The sequence below is a fragment of the Oncorhynchus nerka genome, linkage group LG24, assembly GCF_034236695.1.
Source record: "Oncorhynchus nerka isolate Pitt River linkage group LG24, Oner_Uvic_2.0, whole genome shotgun sequence".
In the NCBI taxonomy this organism is placed as follows: Eukaryota; Metazoa; Chordata; class Actinopteri; order Salmoniformes; family Salmonidae; genus Oncorhynchus; species Oncorhynchus nerka.
Window position 1 is genome coordinate 57,586,551 of NC_088419.1, and position 13,651 is coordinate 57,600,201.

General features: G+C 40.4%; 1 protein-coding gene across 1 annotated transcript; it reads right to left on the reverse strand.

The window, feature by feature from the left end:
* Positions 1-9,008: 9,008 nt before the first annotated feature.
* Positions 9,009-13,347, reverse strand: LOC115107388 (transmembrane protein 221-like). The gene is made up of 3 exons (XM_029630788.2): positions 12,837-13,347; positions 12,151-12,236; positions 9,009-10,043 (listed from the first exon to the last, which is right to left on the reverse strand). The coding sequence occupies exons 1-3, from the start codon at positions 13,130-13,132 to the stop codon at positions 9,511-9,513; spliced, it is 915 nt and encodes a 304-aa protein (XP_029486648.1). The 5' UTR covers positions 13,133-13,347; the 3' UTR covers positions 9,009-9,510.
* Positions 13,348-13,651: the final 304 nt, after the last annotated feature.

The window sequence follows — 13,651 nt, forward strand, 5'->3', positions numbered from 1 at the left end:
GGGATATGGCAGCATCTTCGGATGTGCGGAAAGAATTCTGCATAGCAAATTTATATGAAGGTCTGGTTATTCACAGGCAAATTTTTATATGATATGGAGGTACATTTGTGTATTTTTGATGAGCAAAACTTTTTTCTTTTCAATCAAAATTTTTTTATCTGAAAGCAAAAACGATGCTTCAAAATAAAATAAAATGTTTTGCTATCAAATATTTTGTAGAAGAGCACAAAATGTTTTATTCCCCAAAAATGTATTTGAAAACAAAACTTAATTTAAAACAATTTAATTTCGCTATCAACCACGCTCCATTTTGGCCATTTTTGGAATTGTCAATTTGGGTACAACCAATACTTTCTTTCTGACATGAAGGAAGCCATAGCGGACACCTACGAAGGTTAGCTCCTACTTATTCAGTGTTGGTTCATTACATACAGTTGAAGTCGGAAATTTACATACACTTAGGTTGGAGTCATTAAAAAAATCGTTTTTCAACCACTCCACAAATTTCTTGTTGACAAACTATAGTTTTGGCAAGTCGGTTAGGACATCTACTTTCTGCATGACACATGTCATTTTTCCAACAATTGTTTTCAGACTGATTATTTCACTTATAATTCACTGTATCACAATTCCAGTGGGTCAGAAGTTTACATACACTAAGTTGACAGTGCCTTTAAACAGCTTGGAAATTTACAGAAAATTACTTAATGGCTTTAGGAGCTTTTGATAGGCTAATTGACATCATTTGAGTCAATTTGAGGTGTACCTGTGGATGTATTTCAAGGCCTACCTTCAAACTCAGTGCCTCTTTGCTTGACATCATGGGAAAATAAAAAGAAATCAGCCTAGACCTCCACGCCTCCACAAATTGTAGACCTCCACAGTCTGGTTCATCCTTGGGAACAATTTCCAAATGCCTGAAGGTACCATGTTCATATGTACAAACAATAGTATGCAAGTATAAACACCATGGAAGCACGCAGCCGTCATACCGCTCAGGAAGGAGATGAGTTCTGTCTCCTAGAGATGAACGTACTTTGGTGCGAAAAGTGCAAATCAATCCCAGAACAACAGCAAAGGCCCTTGTGAAGATGCTGGAGGAAACAGGTACAAAAGTATCTATATCCACACTAAAACGAGTCCTATATCGATATAACATGAAAGGCCGCTCAACATGGAAGAAGCCACTTCTCCAAAACCGCCATCAAAATGCCAGACTACGGTTTGCAACTGCACATGTGGACAAAGATGGTACTTTTTGGAGAAATGTCCTCTGGTCTGATGAAACAAAAATAGAACTGTTTGGCCATAATGACCATCGTTATGTTTGGAGGAAAAAGGGGGAAGCTTGCAAGCCGAAGAACACCATCCCAACCGTGAAGCACGGGGGTGGCAGAATAATGTTGTGGGGGTGCTTTGCCGCAGGAGGGACTGGTGCACTTCACAAAATAGATGGCATCATGAGGACGGAAAGTTATGTAGATATATTGAAGCAACATCTCAAAACATCAGTTTTAGCTTGGCCTCAAATGGGTCTTCCAAATGGACAATGACCCCAAGCATATTTCCAAAGTTGTGGCAAAATGGCTTAAGGACAACAAAGGCAAGGTATTGGAGTGGCCATCACAAAGCCCTGACCTCAATCCTATAGAACATTTGTGGACAGAACTTAAAAAGCGTGTGCGAGCAAGGAGGCCTACAAACCTGACTCAGTTACACCACCTCTGTCAGGAGGAATGGGCCAAAATTCACCCAACTTATTGTGGGAAGCTTGTGGAAGGCTACCTGAATGAAACGTTTGACCAAAGTTAAACACTTTAAAGGCAATGCTATCAAATACTAATTAGGTGTATGTGGGCTTTTCTTGTTCACATTGATACAAATCATAAATTGATAAGGTACTAAGATGTATGTCTCCATCAAATATACGTTTATTTGAACTTTTTTATTCTTACAAATTTTCAATGATGTATGAAATTGGAATTGTTTTTCATCAACTGGTAATGCGTAAATAATGAAACAGGTAAATTCATGGTGGAAGACCACAGGACCAAAGGGATTAGGTCCCCCCCACCCCACAAAAGCCTTTTCTTTCTCTCTGTTAGAGTGAAACGCTTATGGACAGATGTTTGGAGTGCTGTGACATGTCAGTACTACAAATTGCTGCACAGTTTGGAGGAAGAAGGCTACCTTGACCTGTCAAATTCTTTCCACCTCTTCTGTGTGGGATATGTGTTCCTACCTCGTCTGCGAGCAGCTCTGCAGCATTTCAGAGTTGGAATTATCACCCTTTTAAGTACAGAGGTGAACCTGACACCTCACCAGTTGTTGCCTTAGCACTACACAACTGATGATGATGATCAGGTCCAATGATCAAGTCGTCATCAAGCTTCAAGTGGTATTTATGTATTCATTTGTGATCTGGTAATGTAAAAGTCTAATGACATTATCTTGTGTTGTTTGTCCTCATGTGTCTGTTTTTCAGCATGAGTACTCAGTAGCCACTTAGTGTGGACACCAGGTGAGAATAGTTGAATAGTTGTTGAATAGTCTCTTTAACTACCTTATTTTCGCAATAACAGTTGGTCTCCTTCACTTCATCCCCCTTCTCCCTAAATCATATAGGTTATATCAGCTGTGTCGGTGAACCCCTCTCGCATCTGAACTGGCTGACACAGAGGGCACAGCATGATCATAGTTGAGAGGTCACTTGGTCGGGTCAACAGGAAGTATTATTAAAGATGCTTTACATTGACATACAGGTAGATGTAGTAATAACAGAGTTAATGATCCAAGGTCAGTTTTGCATTTCACCTCCTGTTGATTATGATGACTGACTGTGTTAGAATTTTAAAAAACAAAGCTTAATCATGCTCTCTATCCTTCTGTCTATCGTCTGCATGTATGTTTTGATGTGAGAGAGGAAGCCAGTCCCGTCATCGCCACCTCACCCGCTCTTAAGATAACCTTACAGCCGACTGGGAGCCCAAGGCTGGTTAGGAGACACTGCTAGAGACACGATGTAATTGTGATGAACTGAGAGAATATTAGGGTAGCACTGTAAATCATTAATCATATGCTGTCTTCCCTGCTCCTGTTTTACCGCTTTCCTTTTCTGTCTTCTATACATCTTCCCACCTCTCTTTTTATAATGCACACCATATGTGCATTGAAGTACAGATTGAACTTTTATTTATAATGTATGTATTTTTAACACCTGGATAATGAACTTTCAATAAAGCGTTTCACATTCTCCACTGGTTGAAAATATCTCATTGAAATAGTACACATATCCTGTGCCCTCAGATTAATGCAGATGAAGGGAGTTAGATATGCATAGGAAGTGTAGTGTACTTGTAACGGTTTTCTATTGGTGAAGGAGAGTCGGACCAAACTGCAGCGTGTAGATTGCGATCCATGTTTTAATAAACAAACGTAACACGAATCAAAACACAAACTCAACAAAACAATAAACGTAATGAAAACCGAAACAGCCTAAACTGGTGCAAACTAACACAGAATAAGGACATCAAGACACTCAGGACAATCACCCACAATACAACCAAAGAATATGGCTGCCTAAATATGGTTCCCAATCAGAGACAACGATAAACACCTGCCTCTGATTGAGAACCACTTCAGACAGCCATAGACTTATCTAGAACACCCCACTAGCTACAATCCCCCATAATTACACACCACATACAAAAACCCATGCCACACCCTGGCCTGACCAAATAAATAAAGATAAACACAAAATACTTCGACCAGGGCGTGACAGTACTGTTTTTTCTTCTGTATATATGAATTACAAATCATCCTTTACTTAAATCATGTTTCTAGTCTATTGCATAGTTACAACATGTAATCATTGATGTCCCAGGAGCAGGAGTGGTAAACACTGAAGTCTATGATTGTAATACATACAGTACATGCAGACACAGCATCATTCAAAGAATGGCGTTTTATTCACCTGGTATTGGATATGACTGAAAAATAATGTCTCAGAGATTTATCCCTGAACCGCACCTTTATTTTCCCAGGAAGAGTACATGATCAGTGAATATATTCAATGTACATGCTACAATGTGTGGATCTCATGCGTGGTAATAACTACAGTACGTGTGTATATTGGACTTAGATCCTTGGCACAATAAAGTTATATTCTATTCAATCCATAGGCTTCATTAATGCCATTCAGACTGAAGTTGATACAACTATGATAGCTGAGGTTTATAGGCTCTGAACTAATATTCATACCAAATGTTTTAGGTCCATACACAGATCGGCTACATACTGTAGCTAGCTACACATCCATAGGCATAGTTATTTTTATCCTCCACTACACAATAAGCAAATAGTTAGCTATGTTACTTCAGCTGCATGGAAAATATAAGCAAGGCAAACTTACACTATTGTACATTCAATTTGCAGTAAATAATGTAGCTAGCTAGATTCTTTACATCCACTGTTTTACAAGACGACAGCCTGGTTTGCTGGTTTTCTCAGGAGTCCCTAAAACAACACAAATTACAATTTCATACTCATGTCATAACACTAGCTAGCTAGCTGGCTAATGTTAGCTAGTCAGCTAAATTGCTAAATAGCGATTTTCATAAATTAACTTTATGGCAAAATAATATGCACAATCATTTGTTTCTACATTAACTAACATATTCCTCTCAATTATACATTTTTTGCTTGACCCGTTATGACCTTTCTAATTACTTATATTTGCTTCCACTGTAATGTTTTGTCAGCCATTTTTGCTGAAGAATGTCACCAGCGACGGATGGCTCGCGTCAAATTCATCATTGGAACCACTTTGTATGACTGGTCAAATAAAAACATTGGGACCCAAATGCACAATGAGTGCTCTTGCAGTGGTCTGGAGCAATGAAGCCGTGATGCTGGGTACCCCTAAGTCCCACGGTGTAAACTCACAACTTTTAAAGGAGGAACCACTTTATATGTCAAGATAATTGCAAAAGGGTTTTCTAATGATCAATTAGCTATTTAAAATTATAAACTTGGATTAGCTAACACAGTAGTGGTGGTTGCTGATATTGGGCCTCTGTACGCCTATGTAGATAATCCATTAAAAATCATCTGTTTCCAGCTACAATAGTCATTTACAACATTAACAATGTCTACACTGTATTTCTGATCAATTTGTTGTTATTTTAATGGACCAAAAATTTGCTTTTCTCTCAAAAACAAGGGCATTTCTAAGTGACCCCAAACTTTTGAATGGTAGTGTAATTCTAGTAAAGGAATAGAAATATATGGACGAGCAATGTTAGTAAACTATTATGTTTATCCTTAACCATTGATTCCTCATCTGGTCTCTTCTCTGCACCTGGGTCCAACCTCACCATGTCACAGATTTGGCCTTGTGTTTTAGGTTATTATCCTGCTGAAAGATTAATTAATTTCCGTGTCTGGAGGAAAGCAGACTCTGAATGAGGTTTTCCTCAAATGTTTCCTGTGCTTTGCTCCAGTACGTTCTATTTTATCCTGAAAAACTCTGCAGTCCCTAATGACTGCAAGCATACCCATAACATGATGCAGCCACCATTATGCTTGAAAATATGGAGAGTGGTACACCGTAATGTGTTGTATTGGATTTGCTGCATACATAACACTTTGTATTCAGAACAAAAAGGTAATTGCTTTGCCACGTTTTGCTAAATTAGTTTAGTGCAGGGGTGTCAAACTCATTCCATGGAGGGCTGGTTTATGTTTTTTTCCTTTCAATGAAGACCTAGACAACTAGGTGAGGGGAGTTCCTTACTAATCAGTGACCTTCATTCATCAATAAAGTACAAGGATGGAGCAAAAACTCGCAGACACTCGGCCCGCTGTGTTCCAAACCAGATGCATGTTTTGGAATATTTGTATTCTGTACAGGCTTCCTTCTTTTCACTGTAATATTGCAAAAAATACGCCAGGACATATACTCCGAGCATGTGCTGACGAACTGGCAAGTGTCTTCACTGACATTTCCAAACTGTCCCTGACTGAGTCTGTAATACCAACATGCTTCAAGCAGGTAACCTGCCTAAATGACTACCAACCTGTAGCACTCACGTCTGTAGACATGACGTGCTTTGAAAGGCTGGTCATGGCTCACATCAACACCATTATCCCAAAAACTCCAGACACACTTCAATTTGCATACCGCCCAACAGATCCACAGATAATGCAATCTCTATTGCACTCCACACTGCCCTTTCCCACCTGAACAAAAGGAACACCTATTTGAGAATGCTATTCATTGACTAGAGCTCAGCGTTCAACACCATAGTGCCCTCATAGCTCATCACTAAGCTAAGGACCCTGGGACTAAACACCTCCCTCTGCAACTGGATCATGGACTTCTTGACGGGCTGCCCCCAGGTGGTAAGGGTAGGTAACCACACATCTGCCTTGTTGATCCTCAACACGGGGGCTCCTCAGGGGTGCGTGCTCAGTCCCCTCCTGTACTCCCTGTTCACTCGTGACTGTATGGCCAGGCACGACTCCAACACCATCATTAAGTTTGCCGATGACAGAAAAGTGGTAGGCCTGACCACCGACAACGATGAGACAGCCTATAGGGAGGAGGTCAGAGACCTGGCCGTGTGGTTCCAGGATAAAAACCTCTCCCTCAACATGATCAAGGCAAAGGAGATGATTGTGGACTGCAGGAAAGGAGGACCGAGCACGCCCCCATTCTCAACGACAGGGATGTAGTGGAGCAGGTTGAGAGCTTCAAGTTCCTTGATGTCCACATCACCAATAAACTATCATGGTATAAACACACCAAGACAGTTGTGAAGAGGGCACGACAAAGCCTATTCCCCCTCAGGAGACTGAAAAGATTTGGCATGGGTCCTCAGATCCTCAAAAGGTTCTACAGCTGTACCATCGACAGCATCCTGACTGGTTGCATCACTGCCTGGTATGGCAACTGCTCGACCTCCGACCACAAGGCACTACAGAGGGTAGTGTGTACGGCCCAGTACATCACTAGGACCAAGCTTCCTGCCATCCAGGACGTCTATACCAGGTGGTGCAGAGGAAGGCCCTATAAGTTGTCAAAGACTCCAGCCACCCTAGTCATAGACTGTTCTCTCTGCTACTGCATGTCAAGCGGTACAGGAGTGCCAAGTCTAGGTCCAAGAGGCTTCTTAACAGCTTCTACCCCGATGCCATAAGACACTTGAACAGCTTATCAAATGGTTACCTCAACTAACCTGTGTCCCCACACATTGACGCTACACCGGTACCCCCTGTATATAGCCTCGCTATTTTACTGCTGCTCTTTAATTATCTGTTATTTTTGATTTTTACTTAACACTTATTTTTCTAAACTGCATTGTTGGTCAAGGGTAAGTAAGCATTTCACTGTAAGGTCTACACCTGTTGTATTCGGCGCATGTGGCAAATACAATTTGATTTGATTTGTAAATTAGGTTAGTGTTGGCCATTGGCCTTATGCTGAAATCCCTCAGTGGTTTCTTTCCTCTCCGGCAACTGAGTTAGGAAGGATGCCTGTATATTTGTAGTGACTGGGTGTATTGATACACCATCCAAAGTCTAATTAATAACTTCACCATGCCCAAAGGGATATTCAATGTCTGCTTTTTTATTTTTACCCATCAACAAATAGATGCCCATCTTTGCAAGGCATAAGAAAAACCTCCCTGGTCCTCCCTGGTCCCTGGTTGAATCAGTGTTTTAAATTCACTGCTCGACTGAGGGGTACAGAGATGAGGTAGTAATTAAAAAATCATATTAAACACTGTTATTGCACATAGAGTGAGTCCATGCAACTTATGTGATTTCAGAAAATGTTTACTCCTGAACTTATTTAGGATTGCCATAACCAACCGGTTAAATACTTATGGACCAAAACAGGCTGAAATTTCAGGCGGTCTTTTCAAAGAGCTTTTACACTAAAAGGGCATTGTAATAATTTTCTAAATGTCATAGCATTATTCCAACCTCATAGTGTGTAAATAAATCATCTTGAATAAATTAATGTGACATATGAAAGACTAAAAAGGACCTAAAATGGCCACTTTATCATGATTTTCTCAAGTTGTTAGTGATAAAAATGTAAAAAGCACATCAAACATTGTTCCTTCCAATTAGGTTTCTATGTAAGAATTTGCCAAAATATTTTTTGCTGGCATGGAATCGCCCTTGTATTTATTTAACACATATTCATCTTTTCATTTCCAGTGCAGTGAAAAGCATGACAAACAGCAGCCTGCACTTCAAAAGCGGAGATGGGCTCAGCCATCAGTTTGAACGTACAAATCAGCATCTCCCAGGGGCGCAGGTAGGAGGCAGTAAACAACCAATTCCACTCACTTTGACTCTGGGACACAGTAACAATGCTGTGTATCTTCCATTTGTCTGATTGCCCACAAACCTCCATTCACCACAGCTGAGGATATTTATTTATTTTTACATTTCCCTGTTCAAGCTAAAGGGTGGAGTTGATGAGGCTGATAAACTTATTTTGAGTGAAAGCCAAGAAAACCTGTTCATAGACATGGGCCACCATTTCTTGTCTTTGTTATTTTCTTTGCAATCATCATCCTTTCTTTCATTCTTTCATCACCCGTTCTTTGCATTATTATTTGCCATAATCTTCATGTTTCTCGAAGTTTGACGTTTTCTTCCTTATTCCCCCACATTGTCACATGCACACAGCTCACATGAAGCGACCCCCCCCCTCTCCCATTCCTCCTGACACTCCACCACATCCCCCATCCACTTCCTCCTGACTTCTGAAAGACAGTCCAAGGTTAATAGTTCCTCAGGCATCACACTCAAAGCTATACTTAGCTTTAACTCGGCCACAAGGACTTCTAGGCACTCACTTGAAAATCTGGAAAAGTGCACAAGGAATGAACCTGAATGTGTTATTAGACTACTGGTTTACATCAACTGTTCCACTTGATCTTTTAGGACAGGGTGTTTTGTAACAACATACTCATGGTTTGAAATTATTTGACAAAATGAGTTTATTCACAGTTATTAAAAATGTTTTGTTTACAGTATGCAGACTAGACACTACAGAATTTCTCTATGCATTGTGCAATACACAGTTTTGGCGATATATTTCATGGATCATTCTTGGTCTTTACCAAACACTTGAAAATGAAAGCATTTATTAGCAAATCTTTAAATCGTATAATCACATCGCAACAAAAGCATTAGCTGTAGCTAGTTAGTCACTAACATTTTCCAGTGGAATACCAGTAAGTAAACATTCTACAGAGGGCTTAATAGTGATGGAATCAAACATGGTTAGTGTGTAAAAAGTCAATAGGGATGTTAAGAAAGGTGTATTAAAATGACAATTCCACTGTATTGAAATGTGGGATAGCTCAGAGCTTTTATATAGCTTCAGCTATTTTCTATCCATATTCTATCCGTATTCTTCAGAACGGTAGATCGTATGGGCGGAATGAACTAGTCTTGTGCTAACTGCGATGACTTGTGCAGTGCATCTCACACTAGAGTAGAGTCTTTACTGGAGGCCCCTGACTTGCGGGCCAGCACGCTTCTCATCTCATTGTTAATGCCATTCCATGGCTTAGATGGAGACTGCAGCGGCCCCGACTCTGTCGACAGGGTCCTGTGCATTCTCGAGCCACCCCCACTGCCACCACTACTGTAGCCCTCCTTGTCACTGTCGTGACTCTGTGGGCCGTGGGATGGGGAGTGATGCTGGTGATGCTGCTTTGGGTCAGTACAGGGAGGGTAGGACAACTGTCGGTGGAGATGGGAGTTGTTGCGATGCCTCCTGGGTTTGTCCCCGTCTTGGAGCTCGCCGTGGCGGACGGCAGGGGTGCACTCTCCATGCTGGTTCTGGTACACGGTGTCAGTGTGCTCCCCACCATGGTAGTGTTGGGCGGTGCGGGCGGCTTTGACCAGTGAGTGAATCACGATCACCAGCAGAATCAGGATTCCTGAGGCCAGGACGCATGCGCTGGCGATGCCGGTCTCTACCTCAAACACCAGCAGCATGTAGATGGACATAGCTGCAGTAGAAAAAGGGACAGACAGAGAGAGAGAGTGAGACTGACATAAAGAGAGAGCGCCGCAGAGTGACAGGTACAGAAAGACTGGTTTATTACACTGTGAGAATGATCACTTTTCAGGTCCCTTTTTCTCCCAGGGATGAATAACTCTAAATATTGTAGTGCATTGGTATTGTTTTTTTGTGTGTATTTTCCTCTATTTGGCTAATGTTTGGTCATCTTTCAGCAGTTGAAGAACAACAGACCCAGGAGTGATAAAGGAGGGAGGAGAGAAGAATAACTTTGGGATATGCTGATGACGTTATGGAATTGCACAGCTCCCACTGAAAGGGAGCTGTGGGATCAGGGGGTCATCCACCCTCCATTACAACGGTGCACTGCCTCCCACCTGGACAGCCAACAGCTTTGCCTTGCCAGGACCTGCCTTAAGACATGCCAGTAATGCACGTCTGTCAAACACGCCATTGTTTTGGGCCTTGTGTATCAATCAGTTGAAGGGACTCTGAAAGCAGTGACCTTTGCCTCTGCTGCAAATTAACTGGAGTATATTTGTAGAAATCTGAATGAATTTGTCCTTTCTAAGGTCACGCAAAGCTCTATTTGGTACAATCTGTTATTGTTTAGCAGTTGGTCTGAACGGATGTAATGTCTGATAAATTAATCTGCTTTAGCTAAATGAAAAGTGCTTTCACATGACCTATGTGGGGTGACTACAGTGTTCATAATACTACCAGATATATATTCCAGACTTGGAATTGTTTCAACTCTCTACCCAAGGCTTTTACTTGCGACATAATTAAATGCACTAAAGAGTAACAATGGGTACATATTGAAGATGTGCATGCTCATCCCCAGAATGTTTTCACGTGTCTATTTTCAAAGGATAAAGCAAAGAACATTAACAACTTCATAGTTAAGAACACTATAACAACATTGAAGAACATGAAACGGATTCTACAAGAACCAATATCACTCCCTAAAAACAATGGAGCAATCCTTGGATAGCATTTCAGAATTCACCGATTAAATTGGCCCACATGGAACACTAAATGCATAGAAACCATAAATTACTTGGCAACAGAAAATACGTTTATTTCCAATGATAGAATTAAAAAGTAATTTTGGACTGACCAATGTAGATAGTTTCAACTACATGCAACTTAAAAGTTACATATCACAATATGTTGATTTTAAATAATTTAGACATCAGAGCAACCTTGAGGGAATCTTATTTGAGTCAGAAAAGGAAGTTCATATGATAGGGAAGATATACAAATCTTGCAGAGAGCATATCCCACTGACAAGCTCTTAAAAAAAACTGTTGGAACCAAGATTTAAGAACTGATGTTGGCACAAGATGGAGGGAAAGTTGGAGCATAACTAAAGAAATTACAATTAACGAAAATGGAAGCTAATGTATGGCATTTATTATACAAGAGACAAAGTTCACAAATTCTACAGCACAAGGTAAGGTCATGTCTTAAGTCTAAAACAAATAATGAATCAATAATTCATGCTTTCTGGGAACGCTATGAAGTCCGGAAGTTGTGGGCGGGGCTAGAAATGCGGCTGTCAGAAGTAGTACAATGTAAATGTACTTTTAATCCATCTGTTTGCATATTTCAAGACATAGCATGTGGGGGTGTAGTGAGATACCCGATTTGTTGGACGATTCTCTTCTCATTTTGAAAAAAATGTGTACTAAAAACATAGAAATCAATCCACCATCATTAGCACAACAGAAAAATATAATGATTTATTATTTAAATAATCAAAAGTGTGCGGGCAAGAAACAAAATGGTGCAGTTTCAGGCCGTGTTGCGGAAAGTGATGCAGGCGCTGGAGATGGGGGTTTGTGCTAGTGGGTCTGGGAAGGTGGGATGTTTGTATGATGTTGTTTGTATGTGTATGTATTGTTTATAAAATATCAAATAAAATCTTACAACGGCAACAACAAAAAATACTACCAAATATGTTGCAGTTTGATACTCATGATATAGCCAATGAGTTTGTGGTGCCACTTGTAAAAAATATTTGTAAGGATCTTCTAATTTTATTCAAACAGTTCATTATGGCCCTTACTGTTTACATTTATTGTCTGTCTTACCTGCTAAGTATACTGAAACCCCAAGGCAAAATAATCCAATGGCCACATGTCGGACAGTTTGGCTATGGAATAGGAACCAGTCTGCTCTATGGGAGGAAATGAAGAAAATGCAATCAGTGACAATGATGACATGATCGTATGTTGACGGGTAATTGTTCAATTAGTTCACAATTATTTATTTGCACCAAAATAAATAACTGATTTCAAGGTTCAAATTAGGCCTTCTCTTCTGTCCATTATTTTTCTATCATGAGATACTTTTCTTCTCAAAATTAGTTGGTTTATAGAATGCTTTGTCATTACTTGCACTGGAGTGCACAGAAGCTAGATCTATATGAAAGTCATAAAAAGCACAGACACAATTCTAACCCATCGCGGGAAAGAGCTAGGCCACTGAGACCATAGGCTGTGCACTGGGTGTACAACGAGGGAACGCTATTGTTTGTCGAACTTGTACTGAGTTCAGAGATAGGAGTGGTCGGTCAAGCAGCCTCTGTCTGCACCTGGTACACACGGAAAGTGGTGAATTTATAAGAATGTAATATTCTTAATTTAATTTATGTCCATGTCCAACTTTAATACAATTGAAGCATGTTATTCAACAAAACAAACTGCAGGTGCATCAGTGATACAATTCTTGCCGACAACAAATACATTATCCTTAAAGTATGTTGATGAACGTGTACCTTTCTGTATCTTCTCCTCTGCATATCTCGGTTGTAAAGTAGCTGTGCAGAAGGCAGACCATGACAGAGCTCAAATTGAGCGTGAGGGAGAGAGCAGAGAGCACTATAGACACAGGCATAAGCACTGCCCAAACATTAGTTGGCACGATGGAGATGTTGGGGGGTGATTCCTTCACAGCAATCTGTTGTGATTGTATCTGGAAAATCAAAATGACCGATAGCAGAGACATAATCCCAGATAGGATCCCTAATGAAGACAGGACCATCAAAGACCGCTGGCTATAAACGTACCTCATATTTGGGCTATAAATCACAGACTGACATGGGCGCCCCTATCTTTGGAAAAAGTTATCCCGGTCGGAATCTCCTTTATCCTCGTACACGCGTTATCTTTCGCAACCTCTTCAATCTGCCATATACTGTATCTGTAAAGAGTTGAAACAATTGTGAATAGGAAAAAGTAAGAAACCTGGGATTGAAAGAATGTGCGTGTTATTTGCGTGTTGTGCACAAGCACCCGATCCCCCGACCGAGCATGTGATGTTTTTAAAATCCCCGGATTAAAAACTTCGAAACAACAATGGATTTTTCAATTGGATTCTCCAAAACAATGCGTTTAAATGCTCGTCCGAAACAGTCCACTGCCGGAGGAAAAACTGTTTGCAAACTTTAGAAAACTGTTCACTTTCCTTTCCAAAATATGAATTACCCCCGCATGAATGCATTTGTTAAACATGCTAAAACAATTGCAGTAGTGCGCTTTGAATTTAAACTTCAGATACATTTGAAATGTGAAGAAAACATTGGTCCAAAAA